This window comes from Candoia aspera, chromosome 7 (assembly GCF_035149785.1).
Source record: "Candoia aspera isolate rCanAsp1 chromosome 7, rCanAsp1.hap2, whole genome shotgun sequence".
NCBI classification, from domain to species: domain Eukaryota; kingdom Metazoa; phylum Chordata; class Lepidosauria; order Squamata; family Boidae; genus Candoia; species Candoia aspera.
This window is the reverse complement of record NC_086159.1, coordinates 80,032,213-80,053,092: the sequence shown is the minus strand read 5'-3', so window position 1 is coordinate 80,053,092 and position 20,880 is coordinate 80,032,213. Positions and strand designations below refer to the sequence as shown.

At 44.5% G+C, this 20,880-nt stretch overlaps 1 protein-coding gene across 3 annotated transcripts in view; it reads right to left on the bottom strand.

Moving 5' to 3' along the window:
- Window positions 1-3,853: 3,853 nt before the first annotated feature.
- The window catches only part of PARVB (parvin beta), a 50,728-nt gene continuing 33,701 nt past the window's right edge, over window positions 3,854-20,880 (bottom strand). For 2 of the 3 annotated variants that reach the window (XM_063308284.1, XM_063308282.1), the window contains exons 7-13: window positions 20,229-20,287; window positions 18,149-18,168; window positions 17,171-17,232; window positions 16,236-16,304; window positions 13,591-13,692; window positions 11,337-11,409; window positions 3,855-4,822 (exon numbers count right to left, since the gene is read on the bottom strand). In XM_063308284.1, the coding sequence (XP_063164354.1) occupies window positions 4,746-4,822; window positions 11,337-11,409; window positions 13,591-13,692; window positions 16,236-16,304; window positions 17,171-17,232; window positions 18,149-18,168; window positions 20,229-20,287 (462 nt within the window). In that variant the 3' untranslated portion in view covers window positions 3,855-4,745. Of the gene's footprint in view, window positions 4,823-11,336; window positions 11,410-13,590; window positions 13,693-16,235; window positions 16,305-17,170; window positions 17,233-18,148; window positions 18,169-20,228; window positions 20,288-20,880 lie in introns of all 3 variants that reach the window. The other variant, XM_063308281.1, reaches the window with a different exon arrangement.

Genomic DNA, 20,880 nt, shown 5'->3' with positions numbered 1-20,880 from the left:
ATATAGCTTGGTAATTTTTAATAGCATTAATAAATGTAGTATGTTTATTAAAATGCTTTATTGCTAATTTTAAAAAATACTTTCTGGAACACTAATTTCTTATTTCACCACAAATTTATTAACCAAAACCACTACATCCTTAGCACACTTCAAGTACACAAACACACACTGTGCCCAATTCCTATCCTAGACAGTTTCTGGAGGAAACCGAGCTGTTGAAAAATGGAACTCCAGATATTTACCCAATTTATGAAGTATCCATCTCCTCCTAGAAAGTCGTCTAAGGCCTGTTACTTTCCACAAAACTAATAAAAATGTCATACTGAATTCAAAAACTAAAACCAAATACTCTCCAAGTGTACAAACACAGATCGATATTTCCATAAGCCAAAGGGAAGAAAAAAAGTTCAGTGGCTGACATTGATTTTTTATTTTTTTCCCAACAAGTGCAAAAAACAACCAAGAAGAATAAAAGAAGAAATCAAAAGCAAAAACAGGCCAGGAGAAAATCAGCTTTGTGTGAAAGAAAAAAAAACTAAAAACCCCCAAAAAACTGAGAAAAGCCAAAATCTGTTCCAACTAGAATTTATGACTGAGATTTACTGGGAATACATGACATGAACTGCCTCACCATCAAAGACAGCCTATTTCCCTCTAAAGGGCTGGGTGGACTTAAAAGACTTCTATTCTTTAAATGCAGATGCGCCTTCTTCACAGCAGGTGGGTCAAAAAACCTTCTTCTTGCCAGAATCTGGGGTGCACAAGAGAATGGGAAAAAGAGCTTAATTCGTTTTTTATTTAGCTGACAGATGAGCTTCTGCTTCTGAATCATGAGTGGGGGCAGATGTGGGGGAAAACGTGTCATTTTTGGCTTTCCATTTGAGAGAAGCCACCTGCAGGATACTGTCATGGCTTTCCAGAAACCCATGGCAAGGGACCAGGGCTCTGAGCTGACCAGAAGGGTGCAATGCGATAGGCGTTAAGGTGGCAACAACAGGGTGCCTTTGCCTCCTCCAAACCCCCCTGTGTCATCCTGCCCGCACCACCTTAACCCCAACCTTTATTTCCTGGGATTGCATCAGTTTAGAACACACAGCAACATGTATGTGTGTGTAAAAAATGACCTCAAACCTTGGCTGACAACTCATCCCCATTCCTCCAGATGTTGGTATAATTCTATCATTTGTCTGCTCAGAATATTTGGCTGGACCTGTGGCAGGTATGGGGGAGTTTGCCCTTTCAGGCAACTTCTGCACCCAAAAGGACTTGAGGTTCCTTCGCACAAGGATCTGAGTTTTGCAGGGATGAGGATTTTAGCTGTCTTCATCCACGTTTGCTGCCAGCTAGTGGCTGAACCCCTACTTCCTCTTGTGGCATGGAGTGGTAGGCAGCAGTATTGCAACAGAAGACTCTCCCCATGACCCGGGTTCGATCCCAGTGGAAGCTGGATTCTCTCTCGGGCAGCCGGCTCAGGTTGACTCAGCCCTCCATACTTCTGAGGTCAGTAAAATGAGGACCCAGCTTGCTGGGGAAGGTCACAACTGGGGAAGGCAATGGCAAACCACCCCGCTCTATAGTCTGCCAAGAAAGTGCTGCGAAAGCAGCATCCCCCCAAAGGGTCAGACGTGACTCAGTGCTGGCACAGGGGACCTTTCGCCTTTTCAGTGGCTGAACCCAGAACGTACTCAGATAAAAAGATAGCAACGACAGAGGGGCAGCTCCAGGTAACCGAGATCCCCCAGTTCTTCAGTGGAGATAAAATTACACTGGCATAAATTGCGCTGTCCCCCACTGTGGTCCCCATCCGGCATCCACAGTGAGGCCAGGGAGTGGTGCTGTTCCTTATTTATTGCAAGCCAAGTTAAGTGGCTTCGCCCGGCTTGGTCCCCATCCTGCCAAGGATCGCCCGGAGTGAGGTGGGGAGAATTCCGGGGGATGCTGAGAATGGCAGGTTGCTTGACTGACAGCAGGCACTAAGGGGGAGGCAAGGGATGAAATGGGAGAGAACTTCATTGATGCGCCTCTCCTGTTACCTGGCTTTTCGGTTGGCTATTTCTGAAACAGCTCCAAGCCCCCCTTCAAAAAAGCCCCAGCTGACAGTTAGGCGGGTATACGGGGCATGCAGTGAGGCAGAGGGCGCCTGATGAGGGAGCTGCACCCCCAACTCATGATGAACTTGGAAAGGCAGTGCTGGCACTGAGCTATCAAGGAGCCCAGCTTTGACCCTGTCCCCAGCAGTTCCTGAGGCCAGCTATGGAGAACACACAACTGGGACTGGCATCATCATCATCATCATCATGGAGAGGCAAACATGCTGCCACTGCCCCACCAAGGGTGACATAAGCAACTGGGGCGTGTGGCCCAGATAGGTGTGGGAACCGCTGCTGCATGATCAGCATCGGTCCGTCAGGCCAACTTGTGTGCTCACGTGATGGTCCTCAGAAGCAATGAGTCAAATCAGTTTTCAAAACTGGCCGTGTAAAGCCCTTGCCAGCAGACGCCCGAGGTCAACCAGACAGGAGAAGCAGCAAGACCCCAGTGGCTGGAAGGCGTTCTCCATCCTGGTTTGAACCAACCTTCTGTGCAGCCCGTGTTTGCAAGCGGCCTCCAGCAGATCTGATTAGCACCATCACAGCGCCAGCCTGGCATTATGCGGGCAGATGCTTCTGCAGAAGCCGGGGGCCTGGCCTCTCCTGTGACCCGGGTGCCAGCCTGGCTGTGGCCTGAAGAGCGACAGTGTGTCCACGTCCCCCCCACGTGAGCACCAGCCATGCAGATCCCGACCTCTGATCGTATCTGCAACCTCGTCTTGTGGAGACAAATGGGCAATTCTTGCCTCCGATTCCTTAAAGCATCAAATAGGATTAAAAAGTAAACCCAATATAGCGTTCAATCCTAACTGGAAATGATTCCTGGATTATAATTTAACACATGGTTTTGTACCACACCCCAAATTAGATTTTTCTACGTATAGAGTCTATAACTCAGCTTTCTGGAAAATTAGATTTCTAAGTGCTGATTTGTTTCATCATAGCTTACAGTTTAAGTTAGTGATTTATACTGCCTAAAGCAGGCATTTTTAGTTTAAAGCTTAATAGGGATTTTCATGTTTTTCTTCCAAAAATAGGTTTCATAATTATTATTATTATTTTATAATAATATAAATAACATTTTGGCTGGCTGGGGAATTCTGGGAGTTGAAGTCCACACATCTTAAAATTGCCAAGTTTGAGAAACACTGTTCTGAGTGACTTTCACCTCAGGTTCCCATGGAACAGGGAGGGAGGAAGAGAGGTAAAAATGGGACCAAAAATATCCCACTTCCTTTGGGCACCAATCATCTTCATGGCAGCACGTCCAACCCAACCAGACTACCCTGGGAGCACGTGCATGTTGTCAAAACAATACTTCCTGCTCCTGGGTTATTGGAAGTGGGGCAGTGTGACAGTGGCCATGGAGTGGGGAGAGCCAAGTTCAAGACCCCCAGGAGATAACTTTGGCCCACTCTCTCTCAGCCCAGCCTACCTCGCAGGGCTGTTGCCACTGACGCTCTAGTTACCTACTTCAGGAAACATCTTTACGGAAAGTGTGCAGCACGTGTTCAATCCCTTTTTAAGAAGAGAAAGTCTGGACTACAAATTGCAAAGATTTTTGAGCTAACCCCTTTTTCTGAGGATATCAAGAACGCACATTTTGAGATCACAAATGATCATTCCTTTGCAGGGCATCAGGCTCTTCCGCAATGCTGAACCCCTGTGTGCAAACCAGGGTTTGTGGGAACCAACAACGCCACACACCAGAACTTTCGTCAGAAAAGATCTACTTTATTCAGAGCAGGGAACCAGGCCATCGGAGGTTCACAGTACAGGGAATGAAGTCGCAGGACAGGTGCCGTCGAAGGGGAAGCAAGGCCGTCAAAGATTCAGGGAACAGCCTCAGGTTGCAGCCCCCAAAAGATGAAAAGAAAGCCCAAACGTGTCTAAATCTGGGCAAAAAGGAGGCAGAAGCACTCCTGTAAAGCTGTTTTTCCCCAAATGGGTCACTGTCACTCTCACCCAAAACACATGCTTTTTTTTCCTTTTTTTTTTTTTTTTTACAAAGAGCTGCCACATCACCATCAGCATGTCCGTGAGCCTTCACCCTACAGGATCCTCACAAGCCGTACAATGACCCTGCAAGGCAGGTCGATGTTACTCCCCCCACACGCCCAAGGCGAAGGGATGGGAGCACCTCATCGAAAGCCCCCTCAGACGCTCAAGGCCGAGGCGAGATGCGGAGAAACTCGGAGGAAAGCGGTGCCTTGGATCCAAGCTCCCCGCGGGGCACTTTCTCTGCAACGGCACCAGGCCCACTTGCAGCCCCCACTGTTGGAATAAGGCACTTGTGCTGAACGGAGAGGCGGTGGGCAACAGCTTTGCAGGAGATGAAACCGTAACATGGATATTCCAGGGAATTCAACTGCACTTCCAAAGGCGGGCTGTGGGCTCAAAGCACGGAGGGCTTGCATGCAGAAGAAGCAGGTGGAAATCAGCCATCCCCAACCTGGCTGCTTCCAGAATGTCAGACAATGACTCTCGTTCTTGAGCTGGTTGCACTGGCTGTGGATTATGGGAACTGCCAACCAACCCAGCTGGAGGCCACCAAGTTGGGGAAGGCTGATTGGAAATGCAACATATGACAGAAGAGGAAGGGAAATCAAAAGCTGTTTCCCGCGATGCCCTGTGGGCCCCCTGCAGAGCTTCAGGTCACTCCATGTTCTTGTACTTCGTGAACAGGTTGTATAAAACCCGCAGGGTAGACTTGAGATCCAGGTTGACGACATCTATGGGATAAGCGGAAAGGAAAATGTTTAGTGGCTCTTCTTTACAAAATCGTGCTTCTGAACTGCAGTCATTCAAGAGGGAAAAAGGAAAGGAGCCATCACAACTCCATTAGGGAAACCTCAAATTCAGATGGCAAGTATCACCTAGGAATAGCAACTGATGCTTCTTCTACCCACAAACTGCAATTTCTTAGATCAATTCCTTTTCACAGCTGACTCAACTAAGAAAATAGCAAGTATCACATTCATGGGAGTTTCCTTTTTCCTGCCAACTCCAGAGACCTATAAGGGATTCTTTTAAAGGTTTTAAAACGACAGGAACCCACAGCACTGATTTTAGGCCAAGGTGCTGCCAAACGCTGGCTGAGGGGCGCAGGAGACTCCAGGCTCACGAAAGGGGCTGGGGCTCTTCAAGGCTGTTCCCCTGCCTTTGTCTGTGGCAGTCTCGCTCTTTGAGATGCCCATAAAAAGGGTGAGGACATTTGTTTTGATACAGTTTACTAAAGATGCTGATTTAGATTTGGAGCTTTGCTGGTGGGTTGGGGTGGGAAATGGCTTGATTTAGGGATTTCAGTGGATTTTAGTGTTGGCGTGGAAATTTCCAGGCTTGGCAGCTTACTGTTTGAGTTTATTCTTATGAGTGTGGTGAGAAGCAGATTAACCCCATATGAAGAAGCAATCTGTTGGCCTGAAAAATGAGCAACTCAGCAGCATGAAGAAAAGAGGACAAGAAGACAATTTGTCTGCAAAGCAAATTGCAGGCACAGATAAAAAAAGCATAGAAAACCTTTTCTCCCCCGCGGGAGGAACGGCAAAGGGCAAGGACAGACCAGAAATGCTGCCTGCAGGTTTATTCACTCTGGTCTCTTTCTCATTTAAAGGAACTTCAACCACCAGCGTGGGAATTGCTCACAACCACAGAGACCATGTTGGCCAGCTGGAACATGCAGACGGACTGTCTAGGTGGATTGATAAATCGACAGCCGAAGTCGCCTTCAAATCAAGTTGGAATCTGGGTGACTTCGCGGATGTATCCACGTAGTTTTCTCAGCAGTAAGTAGGGAAATAATGCACTCCCTTATTCCAGGAGGCCTTTTCAACTTCCCTGTCTAGCTTACAGCCCTGGGTTTGCCCAGTGATCTCCTATTCACGTAATAATTAATTGACTTTAAAAAATCATATGGCTGCCCATCTTAAATACATAATTCTGGGGGCCTAACAAACCAGTCCACAAGAAAACACAACAAAATCCCTGTAAACAAAACCAAAGGTACAGTTAAAATAAATATAGAGCCAAGGCACCTGTGTAACAAACTCACAACACAAATACATCTCTGTTGTGGGCTCCTGTAACTACCTGGCTGTAACACCTGGGGGAAAAGCCAGGTCTTCACAGCCTTCCAGAGAGCCAAGAGAGTTGGCCCTCTGGTTCTCAAGAAGGCTCTTCCATAAGGATGTCCAACCCTGCTTAGTCTTTTTTTTTTTTATCTGTCAAAATCAGTCATGGACTGGACCTGAGACCGAAGGAAAGGGAAAAATCTCCCTCAAGTCCAGCATGGGTCTCAGTGACTGACTGGCCAAGCAGTCGCCTTGGCTACAAGATGGGAATAGAGGTTTGCCGTTGCTTTCTTCCAGGATGTTGGGTTTTCTTATGGTTTCCCGTCCAATTCCATGTCTGACCTTGCTTAGCTTTTTCACGATAGCCAAGATCTGCTGGCCCCTGGAACCTTTGAAATGTTCAGCCTGACCACTCAAGAAACATTCTGCAGAACTTCTGGAAGGCATTTAAATGCAGAGTCCAAATGAGCTGATAAGTGCAAGATTTCTGGATCCATTCAAAACACAAAGGGCCACCTGCTTGCTCTGTCTACCTACCTACAGAGGATTCTCATTATTCGTGGTAGTCACGTGCTATGAAGTCGCCACAAACACTGAATTAGTGAATACTGAAGCCTCACCTGGGAACAGGTGTGTCAAGCAACGACATTTTTCGCTGCTCTGCATGTCCACGAATGACTATGTAAGCACTGCGGATATTGATTTTACGGTTACAAATAAATTTTAGCAAGTAGGCGAATTCACAAATATGGAATTTGCAAATAATGAGAATCGACTCCATCCATCCATCCATCTCAAGTATATGGCCACACATCTCACAACAGAGACCCTAGGCAACGAACAGAAGATTAAAATTCAAAGGTCAACACAACTTGTTCAATGAAACAACTAAAACCGACCAATGTGACACACACCCACGGTCTAAGAACCTGCCCTATTCACAATCCATAAAAAACACAACACCAAATCAACAGCAGGGCTCCCTTCGCATCCTGGCCTAAACCCCCGAGGGAACAACCAGGTCAGAGACTTCACTAGCCTTTGAACCATCAGCCCGTTTCTCTGGAGACCGGTGTGGGAAACACAAAAGCCACATACACGTAATGGAGCAGTCTCTCTGGAGGTATCACTGCAGTGGCCTGCCTTCACAGGAACATGGGGGACTGTCTGCAGGGAGAGCCAGTTGCAAATGTTGACTTGCAAATGAAACTCCTCTGTTGCCAGAACTTCATGCTGCACCTTTAGAGATCAGCTCTTCCACCACAAATTCAACACTGGAACATAATTGCCAGAACACAGAGCACAGAGCCCTTCCAGACAACCTCACCTGCATAGGCCTTGCTTGCACCAAGGGACTTCCTAGCCATTGCCCATTCATCTTATTTTCATTAACAAGAATTGTCAAAGACCTTTCTGGTAGGCTAGAAATCAAGCACGTGAAACCTCTGCCCTGCATATGAACTTAGCTCATAAATTTTGAAAAAAAAAAAAAAATCAATCTTTAAATGAAAATCAGCATTCATAAAACCCATGATTAAAAGTTCTGCCAATGATGACATCACAACAATAATTTAAACCAAGTCTACATAAATAAATTCAAATAAATGAATGAATAAAATACATAGCTTTGTTGGCAGATTAATCAAATAAAACTTTGATTCACGTGGTAGCAAAGAAGACCAATGCAATGTTGGGCTGCTTATTGAACTGGAAGTTCACAAGAACCAGTCTGGGATTTTCATAGCCTTAAGATTCCGTAACGTTTTCATTCATGACTTGGACGAAGAGGGTGAGGGAATGCTTCTCAAATCTGCAGATGATACAAAACCGAGTGGGATGGCAGGTATGACCAATTCAAACTGAAAAGCGTTGAGAATAAACCTAACAGAGGGACAAGCATGAAGCGTAACAAACAAAAAAATCTTGGGGTGGGCGAACCTTGCTTGGTAATACTATTTGACTGCAATCTAAATATAAACCAAGACTGTAGAGAAGCCAATGCAATTTTAAGCTACATCAACCAAACTAGAGTTTCCAAATCACAGGAAATAATCATTCCAATTTGTCCAGACCCAGGAACTGCATCTCACTCTGAGCACCAACATTTCAGGAGGAGTTAGATAAATCAGGACAGATTTGGAAAAGGGAAGCAAAGACAATCAGGGGATTGCAAGCTGAGACCTATGGAGGAAGACTGAAGGAGGTGGGTGTCTGGCTTGTGAAAAGTCAGCCAAAGGGGGTTATCAAGTATCTGAATGGATGTCATGGACAAGAAGAACAAGAATTGTTTTCTCATTTTCCAGGGTATAAGGCATGGAATAATGGGCTGAAGTAACAGGAAGGCAGGCCATTTTAATTGTGGAGAACAAGTTTTATCCAGGAAAGCAGCAAGATAAAGGAAATGCTGGATTCCGAAAATTAAATTCTAAAATTTTACTGTAATAAAAAGAAAGAATTCTTTGTGATATATTTTGTCACCATAATTTATTTTTTTACTTCCTCCCGTGAACCATATCCCACCCCCAAATTGTCTTTTGGAGATATTTCTGGATAACACATCTTTACTGCATTTCATGAAATTAAAAGGCAGGCATTCAAGAGTGCTGCTATTGGAAGAATGTAGCCTTGGGCCTGAATGTACAAATATACATTGTTAAGAGGGGCAATTTATGACAAGTTGCACCCCACAGTGACATTTCTACACAAGCCTCTCCTCTACCTGAGTCACAGGACTTATGCAGTGACATCAGTACAGATGCTCAAGCGCAGTCAACACTTTCTTGCTTGCTGGCAAAACACAGGCCAGCCAATTTGCTTTCTGCAGATTACCAACCAAGAGCAGACCAGCTATAGATTTATGTTACTAGCCTGGTTTTTGTTGGCAATGGGCCATTTTTAATTTTTCCTTGCTGTCCTCTGTCTGGATTTGTTTTTTCTTTATTTTCTGGGATTCAATTGATGTCAATTGATTTCACAGGCTATAATGCAGACACCACTCCTAATTCTAACTAAAAAAACTCATTCTAAAGTTACCCTAAGGTCTCAAGGATGCTTAACCCTAAGTTCACCCTAATGCAAATTTTTCTTTTTTAATTATTTTGGGTTCTTTGTTGTTTGGGGGCAGGGTGTTAATTACTTGTTAGCCACCCAGAGTCACAGTAACAAGACGGGCAGCTATATATGTGTTAAAAATCAATCAATCAATAATTTAACCACAACCATCAAACATTAAAAAAAAACTGCCACAGAATAATTCTAAGACCTCACTCACAAGGCATTGCTCAAATATTTTCAACTGAAGACCTCAAGGAGGCCTAATCCTAACTGTAAAATTATGCTAATGCCAATAAGCACTATTTAATCCTAAAGTATTACACTTCAAAAGAAATCTCACCACACAGTAAGGCTAAGGTAGGGACTAAGCATTCAAACTCACTCAAAACCTATTCATCGGAGTATTTTTAAGCTTCATGCTAAGTATACCCTAATAACAAGCATTTTTTTCACCCTAATACATAAACTGCATTGTAGGACAGTTCTAACACTCATGCGAAGCATAAAGCCCTCTCCTTAAATCACTCCATCATAATCATATCTACGCTTTATAGGAAGCTTAACCTTAACCCTAAATCTGCCCCAACTCCACTAGGAATTTTAAACCCTAAGCGTTACATGTAAACTAAAACTGTGCTGTAGGGCAATTCTAAAACAATAAAACCTCACCCTCAATGAAGCCATTAAATAAAAACCTAAGATATCAAGGAGGTCTGAATCTTAAATTCTACTTCATTCCAGAAGGAATGTTTAGGTCCAGGTGTTCAAACAAAATCTGTGCCGCAGGATCATTCTTAGACTAGCACTAAAGATAAAAGCTTGCTCTACGGCTGTCCCCCAGATTATTTCTTCCTAGAGAAGCTTAATCCTAAATTCACTCCAATGCCAACAGGAATCTTTACACCTGAACAAGCACCCCCAGCCACAGGATAATTTTAGGACTCTCACACTGAAATTAGCTTTGGATCTCAAGAAAGCCTAAGCCCGAATTCACCCTGATGCCAACAGGAGGTTTAACCCATAAACACATAAACCAAAACTGGCACTAAGGATAAAACTTCACCCTAAACCAGGGTTTCTCAATGTTTGCAACTTTAAGATGCATGGACTTCAGCTCCCAGAATTCCCCAGCCAGCTAATACTGGGAGTTGAAGGCCATACATTTTATGATTGCTAAGGCTGAGAAACACTACCCTAAACAAACGGACACACTGGAATTAATGTAATATTTCCAGAAATCATAATGTTAAATGTTAGTTCACCTTAATTCCAAAATAAATGTTTTAACTCTGAGCACTACACATAACCAATAACTGTCTCTTGGGATAATTTCCAAGACTGGCACAGGGTTGCAGCAAAGTAGGGCAAAATATGGCAAGTCACACACCCCGTGGTGCCACTGCACAAACTGCTCCCTTGCCTGCCTGCCTGCCTGCCTGCTGCATAGTTCCCTTCTTGCTGGCAACAAAACCCCGGCCTGTTTTCTGATGGTAACTGCTAATGACAGAACGTGCCAGCTGCAATCTGCTACAAGTTGCTTTTGTCTTTTTCATTTTTTTAAAACCTTTTCTGGCAGTCAAGTTGGGCAAGCTGACTTCCCTGACTACAGGTAGTCCTCACTTAACAACCATTTGTTTAGTGATGGTTTGCATACACAACAGTGCTGGAAAAAATTACTTATGGCCAGTCCTCACACTTACGACCATCACAGCATCCCATGGTCACCATTTTCAACCTTCCTGGCCAGCTTCTGGCAAGCAGAATCAATGGGGAACCGTGTGATTCATTTAACGACCACCTGGTTCACTTAACACCTGCGGTGATTTGCTTAGCGACCACCACAAAAAAGGTCATAAAATTGGGTTGGATCTGCTTAATGACTGCTTTGCTTAGCAACCAAAATTCCAGTTCCAATTGTGGTCATTAAGCAAGAACTACCTGTAAATAGTTTGGACAATCTGTAAATATCTTGCAAACGGAGCATAAAAGATGCAGAAGACAGTGGCAAAACACTGATCTCGTTTGCAGGATGAACCGTTGTCCATCTCTTCCGGTCAGACATAAAAATCCACAGGGAGGGTCCCAAGTTTGTTTCACGAGAACCCAGGTCCTCAGGCGGTACCTTCAGGTTGCGCTTTCGGTTTCTTGAGCCCCGCGTCTTGCATCAGCTCAAAAGCAAAGGAGACGTTGTGAACCTGCAGAAGGAACCAGCCAATAAAAAGATGGGATCAGATTCTTGTAACGCCTGGTAACCCCTTTTCCCGCTAACCGATGTTATGAAAAGGCAGAAGCTTTTGTGAGCTGAATTCACCTGATTCGTGGAGGGGCTAAACCTGGTATTCTTCATTTAGGCCAGTGTTTTCAACCTTGGGAACTTTAAGATGGGTGGACCAACTCCCAGAATTCTGGGGAGTTGGCTAGGGAATTCTGGGAGTTGAAGTCCACCCATCTTAAAGTTCCCAGGTTGAAAAACACTGACTTAGGCTCACCTGGATGCCTTCTAGGACTATATATATTTACATTCTCTGCTTGCAGTGCTGTCCACAGGGTGTGGTCAAAAAAGTCAAGAGGGCAGATGCAATGGTGCAACTGAAGCTCTGCCCATTTTTTTTTTTTTACATGTGTTGCAACTGGACAGTCTCTCTACCTGGGCAGGATTTCTAATTGCCTTAATTTTTTTCTGTCTATTCTTCTTTTGGGCCTCTTACATTCAGGGCTGCCTTCCCTTCAGGAAAATTTATTTATTTATTTATTAAATTCTTACATCACCCACCTCACTATAAAAGTGACCCTATACATATGGATCACGTTGAAACGGCCTATGTTGCAGGTCAATTACGCCACCGTGGGGGGGATCACAGTCGTGTGTACAACCTTCCCTGACAGAGGAGACCCTTCCCTGAATATTGTAAATCAGCTGCTCTTCAGGGGGACACTGGAACGCCTCTCCCTGACACACTAGCTTTCCAGGAACAAGGAGCCTTTAATGCAAGCAGGAGCATGGATCATGCTGCCTACGTTCTCATCACCTGAAAGCCTCCAGAAAGAACTATATAAAACCATGTTCAGAGTTAATCAAGCAGACAGTCTCCTGGCCGACAAAAGGAGTTAATTTAATGAACCAATTAGTAACGGTAAAAGTAAACGTGCCAGGGACCTGTGCATGTGGGTGTCTTGGCAATGTCATGAACGCAGAATCTTGTTCTGGGATATCTTTTAATCTCCCACTCTAAGCCAAGCTCTGGGATTTCCTGGTGTTCTCTCATCCAAGTCCTAATCGAGCCTGACCTGCTTAGCTTCCGAGTCCCGATGAGGCAATCTGAGCATCAATAAACAAGTCATCCATTGTACCTCAATAAGAATGCAGCGGATGGAGTATAAATGCCAACCTCCTTTGTTGAGGACTACAGTATATTATAAAAAGCCAGATCTAGTGCAGATTCTAATAATCCTGCAGGATCAATGACATTTACATTTTGTTTTATAAAAGTGCATCTGAGTGGACGAAAGATGTCTCCTTGTGGCAGGACAGCACAGTTTTCCACAACTCCCTCTCTTTTTCTCTCTCCCTTTTTTTTAAGGGCCAGCATTAAGGATTACATTGGCACAGCAGGAAACAATTTAATTAAAATTATCCATAGCAATGTAAGCTGGGGCAGTAAAAACAGGCAAAAGTGTTCTCCCCCTTGGAATTAATGGTGATTAAAAAAAAAGTTGATTGCACTTTTCAATTCTTGCTTAATTCTCATTTATTACTGCTGCCCCCTGCTGACAGTGCCAGGCACTGCACCAAGATCAAGGAATTCCAGAGGTCTATGTTTACCTTTTCTGGTGCATTCAGAGTCCAGTAAGATACTGTTTCTACTGCAGCATTATTGACAACGCCCTCTTAGTGCCCTGGATACAGAAACACATAGCTTCCCAATCCCTGAAATGAATGCATTATTCCCTGCACCCTAAAATGCCACAGAGCTCTTTTGGTCTTGTTGAAAAAAGGGGAATCGGCCCATCTCTTTCTCACTGTACAGCAATCAGAATTTGCAACAGTGGGGACAAAGCTGGTCACCTGGTGGTCTCCCATCCAGCAGCTAACCCCATCAATCCCAGTTAACTTTCACATGCAGGCTGGTGTTGCCACTGGATGAGACAAAGCTATTTATTTTTAGATCAGTCTCATCACCACTGTCTCACACACAGACACACACGCACTAACAAAGGCATCACAGTGAAGCTTCTGGGTCCGCTGCTGCGACTTGCCAGCTGCTGAGGTGATTTGTTCTGTAGCTAAGATTCAAGCCAAAGTTTCCCAGCACATCTTCACACAGCTGCGACTAGTCCCTGTATGCAGAAACGGGCCTGATGCGACTCCTGCTCACCTTCTGATCCAAACTCTCAGGAGTTAAGAAGAAGTGGTGGAGGGGAACGAAGTAGTCTTCGAGAAGTCCCATCAGCAGCACCAAGTATACGCCATCTGCAAACTGAGGAGAAGGGCCAGAAATGAGGAGGAGGCCAACAAACCCAACCAGCATCAAGGGGCGGAAGATCTCCCACACCAACATGCCCGACACCCCTTTCGGGGGTGTTTTGGGCAGGCTGCACCTGGGCAGAATATTCCACCGTCTGGGGTATTAATTTGCAGTCAGGGAGGGAAACAGTAAAGGAGGTCCAGAAGAACGACCCAAGAGCTCCCAGGAGACCCAGGAATGGGTCGATTCCCATCCGGGTTTCAACCAGCATCCAACTGTGGAAAGCTGGCGGAGATCCAGGAGTGCAACCGTGCCTGCTTTATGCTATTGGGAGAAATACCACATGTAAATTAACTGCAGGCTTGTCTTCCATAGGAGAATGGCTTTAGTTCAAATAAAATTGGAGTCATACTGTATCTAAGAATTCTTTGCCATGGGCACGCAAGACCATAACCTTGATGCACAATTGTTTAAGGTATACGAGTCAAACCCCACACCTGGTGATGACACAGACACACCCACTTTGTTTTCTTGGCCACAACATGGAAGCACTTCCCACCCGCTTCTTCTCAGTCTCCCTTACAGCACTGGCAGTTCCTGGTGGTCTCCCATCTGAGTCCTTGCCATGACAACTCAGCCTGGCTTCTTCAAGATTAGCCCGAGTCAGTTCGGTAGTGCTATCATCTATCCATACAGTATGTCACGAAACTCTCGTGTCTGTTTGATACTTTGTAACCTTTAACTGGGCGAAATGGTGCGTCGTAGGGCAACAATTTTTGAACCAAGGTACCTCAAATAGGCTAACTTAAAGAATGTGTCCAAAATCTTGGACCCTTGACTCCAATGGAATAGAAATTTGGCAAATTTTATAAACCATTTTATGGCACAAAAACCATCATAAAACATTTTATGACATAACACAAAATGTCATAAAACATTTCCATATAGTAACCCGGCCGGTCCCTGTATGCAGAAACGGGCCTGATGTGATTCCTGCTCACCTTCTGATCCAAACTCTCAGGGTTTAAGAAGAAGTGGTGGAGAGGAACAACGTAGTCTTTGAGAAGTCCCATCAGTAACACCAAGTATACACCATTTCCTGTTCATCTGTGCTCTACGGTTCAACATTGGCTACTTTCAAGGCAGATACATCTCTGAATATCTCCTTGAATTTTTAAGAACTTTTCCAGTGAAGGCAGTACATTAGAAGCTCTGCTGTTGTTCAAGGCATTGAAGAATTTGGTAAGGGAATATCTCTGAAATGATGATCCAATGGGTCATGGGTTGTTTAATTCGTTTATTGGTCAACTCAAGAGTATACCTAATGTTCCCTCCTCTTATTTTCTCACAACAACAACCCTGTGAGGTGGGTTGAGCTGAGAGGGTGGGACTGACCCAAAGTCACTGAGCTGGCTTTCACACCTAAGGGAGGACCTGAACACAGAGTCTCCTAGTTTCTAATCCAGCACCTTAACCACTTCACCAGGCCATCTCTCAAGTCACTGAAAGTCGGGCTGGATAAAAGTATTAGTATTATTTAGTTTATTAAAGCTATTTAACTAGACTTAGTGTAACAACTAAATCTAATAAGGTAAAGTTTTATCTACCCTGCCAGAATCAACTAACATAAAAATGAATTAAGCAATATCCCCGATAGTTGCCTGCCAACCCCAAAATAATTTGGGCAACCCTCCCAAAGACCCCAAAAATGTCCCACTGCTCTAGACCCCTCCCTGAGACCGGTAAGTTGGGGACATGGAGGCATTTCTGATCCCTTTCCAAACAGTTAAAAGAGCCACTGTTCAATCTGGAACAGGAAAGGAAGCAAAAGTCTGTTCTGTTCTGTTCAACAGAAAGAGACCAACTCATGTTTTTCCATACGGCAACCTCTGCAGATACATAAAGCTCTACTTCCTGGGAGAAAGGAAAGAAAATTAAAAGTATGGCCACATGGGGGCAAATGGAAAGGACAGACATAGTGGTCATATAGACACAGTTAATCTTTAGAACTCACATTTCCAAAAATCATCCCACCGAACATTGGGAACAATCACAGTGAAACATCAGCATAATCTCCTGGTGTATTTTGTTTTGTTTTGTTGGGGATACAAATAAAAATGTCGTGTAAGTCTCCTTTTGGCTGAGCAGGTGGCAGCTGAGTGGTAGCTAAGCACAACTGTACTTGGTTAATATTTGGATGGGAGACCACTAGGAAACCCTACAGCAGTAGGCTAGATTGGGATACGGAAAAACATTCTGGAAAAAGGTCATGGCAAACCACTTCCACAATGCTGCCAAGAAAACTAACTGCATCCTATATAGCTTTACCTCTTTACTTTTCCAACTTTTTTTTTTGCAGAAACACCAAAAGCAAAGACATATTCAGTTCCAAAATGGAAAAACCTCCCCGGAAAATCTCCCATCAATATTTGGGGGCCTAAGCAACAAAATAAGCTGATTACCAAAATAGTTCTAAATGTGCCGTCAGAGGCTTTTATTACTGGTCCAAATACCTGGAGTGTAAACGCCCAGTGTTGTTCCTGAATGCCTCTTACCTGGGTTTCTAATTCTGTCACTTCCAAATTCAGCTTGTTTAAGTGCTTGTTTACAAAAGTGATCAAGGACTGAAAAGGGGGAAAAATACAGTGATCAGTGAAACAAATACACGACCAATATTCAAATCCTTTAAAAAACAACAACAGAATCGAACTATTTGGAATTCAAAGCAACATTCAAGTCTCCCAGGCATTTGGTTGGACCCTGCACCAGCGGCATCCACAAGTGCTCGGAGCCCCGCCCCATTTACCTGAAACACAGGGATGCACATAGAAGAGGGGCGGGGCTCACATCACGACCCCATACTTCTGCTTGCATCACTCTGCCCCTCCCCTCTCACAGACACCGTAGTGTTGTACACACTTTATAGTATTCGGAATTTAGGGGAACTGGGACCAGTTTCACACAACTGCCTGAGAAGTCTAATAGTGTTCCACGTGCTTATTCTTGTGAGCAGATGTAGCACTGAGGAGAAGGTCCCCCTCAAGTTGAACTCAACCCCAGGTAACTATAGTTCTGTGAAACCTAATTCATCTCTTGGATTTCCTCCCTCCCTCCCACATCTGCCACTGCATCTTAAATAAAGACAGAAACTGATGGGGGCTTATCAGCCAGTTCACTAAGCTGCCTTGATGTCTTGCTATCAAGAGCCTTATTTCCCAGGGCACAGAATGGGCAAGGCTGAAGGAAGCGGCTGGGTCATCGGAGACAAAAGTGAGCTGGGATGCGTCTTCTTTTCGAGACACTTCTCTTTTTTTCTCTCCCTCTTTTCTTTTCTCTGGGATGGGATATGGAATCCTTAGCAGACATCTACTGTATTCCATGAGTTCTTGCTCTCAGGGCAAGACCCATCCGGTTCCTCATTCTATTGCATAAACCGGCCTCTGATGATGCTTAGACCTGGAGTAAACAAGCTCATCAAACAACGTTTTACCTTTTTTACTACACTTAGTTTATCTGGGGCATGGTCAAAGAGTGTATCAAAGGCATCTCGCTCTGGTGTAAGAGAGAAAAAGAAAGGTTTTATTAAAAGACACTATTAAAATAGTGAGAATTCACTGCAGAAATTTATACATCATTACTATTTTTGTTCAGTACTTGAGAATGCACAGAGCACAGCATAAAATGAAAACATGACCAGACATAGTATTTTATCCAGAAGGAATATGGTTTTGAATTTAAGATGATATTGTTTTCCAAACGAATAAATAAATATAAACACAAGTCAAAAATCTTGTGCACTACCTTGTTTCCCAACTAAATCCTGGGGATTTTTCCTCCTTATAAATGTGTGCATGTATCTGTGTGTAAGACTATACTTGTATATATGTACACATGTACTGTTCCTATGTGTATATAGATAGGTGTACATAGATACATGTCAGAAGCCACATTCCCACAAAACAGTAGATTCCAGGAAAACAAATTTCTGCCTGAATTAATAACTACTGGTTAAATTTAATTGCCTGTAAACTATGACACCCCATTTATCAAATTAATTGAGTCTGCATCTGCAAATAGCAGTCCTTCTCTTGCATACACAAACCACTCTCACACACAGAAACACAAAAGTACACAGGCATATACACACCCACACCTTCCAGGAACCACCTTCCTATTGGGTCAATACAGCATCCCAGCTTCGTCAGGATTAGAACAAAGGAATGGAATGGAACAAAGTTTTAATCCGTCCCTCTTTTGGAGACTTTTGCAACAGGAAATACTGGACTGAGCAAAACTACAGTCAACCCAGACACAAAATGCTAACACAGAGGTGATAATGACAAACATTATGTCACAGTAACCATAATAAAATATGAAGAGTTCAAGCCACAATTTAAGCCACAACTTCACTTCTTTGCATCTTGCCCTCAAAATACTTTTATTTTCCAAGTTAAAATCTTTTACTTACCGAATCTTCCCATCATCATTCTGTAAACAAGAGGTTTTAAAAAAAAGTTAATAGCTTTCTAAATGTTCATAATTCTTAAGGAATTATGCAAAGAGGCTGTTTTTCTTGATGTGAGATCGATGTTCCTAACCTGCAGAGCTTTTCAAGCCAAAGAGAATTGTTGTCCTCACTGCACAGGGCATTTTTCTCTGTCTTGTTACACAAAATTCTAGAACAAATTTTAGCATTTTTCCCCCTCTGAACCTCTCTCCCCCCCACACTTTCTGGCATTTCACCAATGGCTCCTGAAACTCTTTTCACTTTGAAAGCAGGAGGGGAGGCTTGGGACCGGAGAGGAATCACTGCTCAAAAACCATCAGAACATTTAAAGCCACAAAACTTAGATGCTTCTGGGAAATCTCATAGTGCATCATAAAATGACAATGTGAATTTCAGAGTCATTTTGGTCTTTCTGCCTCTATTCAGACGTCAGTTTCTGCCTCCCTCTAATCAATAAATTAATCTCTACCTGAACGGTGGGGGCTGTCCTGAATTCCCATTCACAAGGATGAGGTTTTTCTTGCCCCACTATGTCATGTCTGCCTCTGATGGGGAAGGGTTCAGGATCAGAGGTTGCAGGAGACAGAGATACCAGGACAGGTGAAAGGGAAGAGCTTCAGACAACCAACTTTTTGAGAAAGGACACAGTGGAAGATGAATATACTAGAATCTGCTCTCCCTCCAGTGGAGCAACAGGCTCCTGGAGCGAAAATAGAGGGTCCATGCTGGAATTCAAGACCGGGCAGGTTGAGGATTTCTCCAGCAGAGCAAATAGGCAGTACTTGTGGGAGAGGCCCTTCTCTGCATATTTATACCAGCCCTTCAGCTTCTCTCAACATTGGTTCCAACTGAGGTTCTTTCCTGACTGTTTTGGGAATCAATCTTGGCCATCCAGAACTAGGTACCAGATCTCCAGGAAAAATCATGGCCTCTTCCTTGGGCCAACCTGTTGCTCTGGAACCCATGGAAAGACCTGGAACCACACCATCAGTAAGAGTCTATTTAACCTGCTTCTCTCAGCTTTCCTGTGGCATTAAAGCTGCTGTGTCGGTTTACTGAGGGTGACTTACAGCAACTGCATCTGGAAATCAGGACACGCCACACCAGGGGATTTAAACCAGCAGCCCACATCAGTCTCTGCAGCTTGCAAAAATAGTTTGGAGGCAGTGAGGATCCCAACCAGCAAGGCCAGAGGGCTGAGCGCCACACAGACATGCAGGCTGGGCCACAAGAAATGTCCCAGGAAAGGAAGTGACCAGGCAGCGGTGGCCTCACAACTCACATTGGCCTGACTGAGAAGGTCTCCCAGCAAGGCTGCCCAGTCAGCACCCCAAGGCCTCTTGTGCCAAGTGGTGCCACCCCTGGGAACCTCCCCAACTCTGCCAGGCAAAAAAGGAAGGACAGGCTCTGGAAGGCAAGAGAGTGAGCCTGTTGGCTGGTGTGTTTATTTACTGCTACTGATAGGAGTGGAATGCTTTTTTTGACCCTGGGTATGTGCTATATACAGGTAGTCCTTGTTTAGTGACCACCATTGCGACCGGCGACTTGGTTGTAAAGCAAGGGGTTGCTAAGTGAAACCACGACTGTGCTTACGACCTGACTTCAGCTTTCCTTTGCTTTCCACACCTGCAAGGGTTGTAAATGCAAGGATTGGTTGCAAAGTTACTTTTTCATCACTGTTGCAACTGTGAACGGTCGCTAAAATGAGGCAGTTGCTAGACAAGGACTACTGGTAACAGTTTTGGCATATCCATTTTTGTAAACAGTGTTATTGGAGGTTTCTGGGGGAGGGAGAGGCTGTTTGGTTTTTAACTCTCCATGAGCCACTCAGAGTCACTGTTGTGAGATGGGCGGCCATACAAATTGTCTAAATAAATTACTGAATAAATATTGCAATTATAAAAGAGAGAATCTTGGCAAGAGGATAAAGAGAGGGATGCTAAGCTACCGATTCCAGAGAATAATTCCACGTGCCAAGCAAAACGAAGTGACATGGAGCATGCAACCTTGTGCACGCAGTGGCGACAAACAGAAAGCTTACTCGGTTGTCGTGGTGATCTCCTCGGTCACGTGGGCCGTCTGGAGCAACCCTTCCCGCTTCTGGAAGAAAATCAAAGTCACGCCAGGTGAAATGCTAGAAGGACCTAACCAGCTGAAGAAGTGCACAGGAACGGCACCTCGGGAGAAGGAGATTGTGTTATTTCTGCTATCCAGAGGAGGAGAACCTGAGGAGAGTTGGATCTCCTTTTTTCTCAAACCAGTAGAGATACTAAAGGTGGGAAACATCTCTGAAGGCAGAAGACAACCTAACCCAGTTTCCCAACCTTGGCCACTTTAAGACGGGTGGACTTCAACTCCCAGAATTCCCCAGCCAGTTCTGCTGGCTGGGGAATCCTGGTAGTTGAAGTCCACCCGTCTTAAAGTAGCCAGGGTTGAGAAACACTGACCTGACCAGATCCACTTTCCTGCCTTCAGCAAAACAATTCCCACCCACACCTGGACAGTCATGGCTTTCAATGAGAGGCAAACTCCCAAAGCAGAGAGAGGCATTAATCTCCCCCACTGTGCACAGGCTTTAGAAATCTCGAAACGCTTTGCGGGACTCTGCAGGTTGATATGGCCCATTTATCCAGCAGCACTGCCATACCAATCTGCAGGATGGAACAGACACCAAAGCTCAGCGGACGAACCTC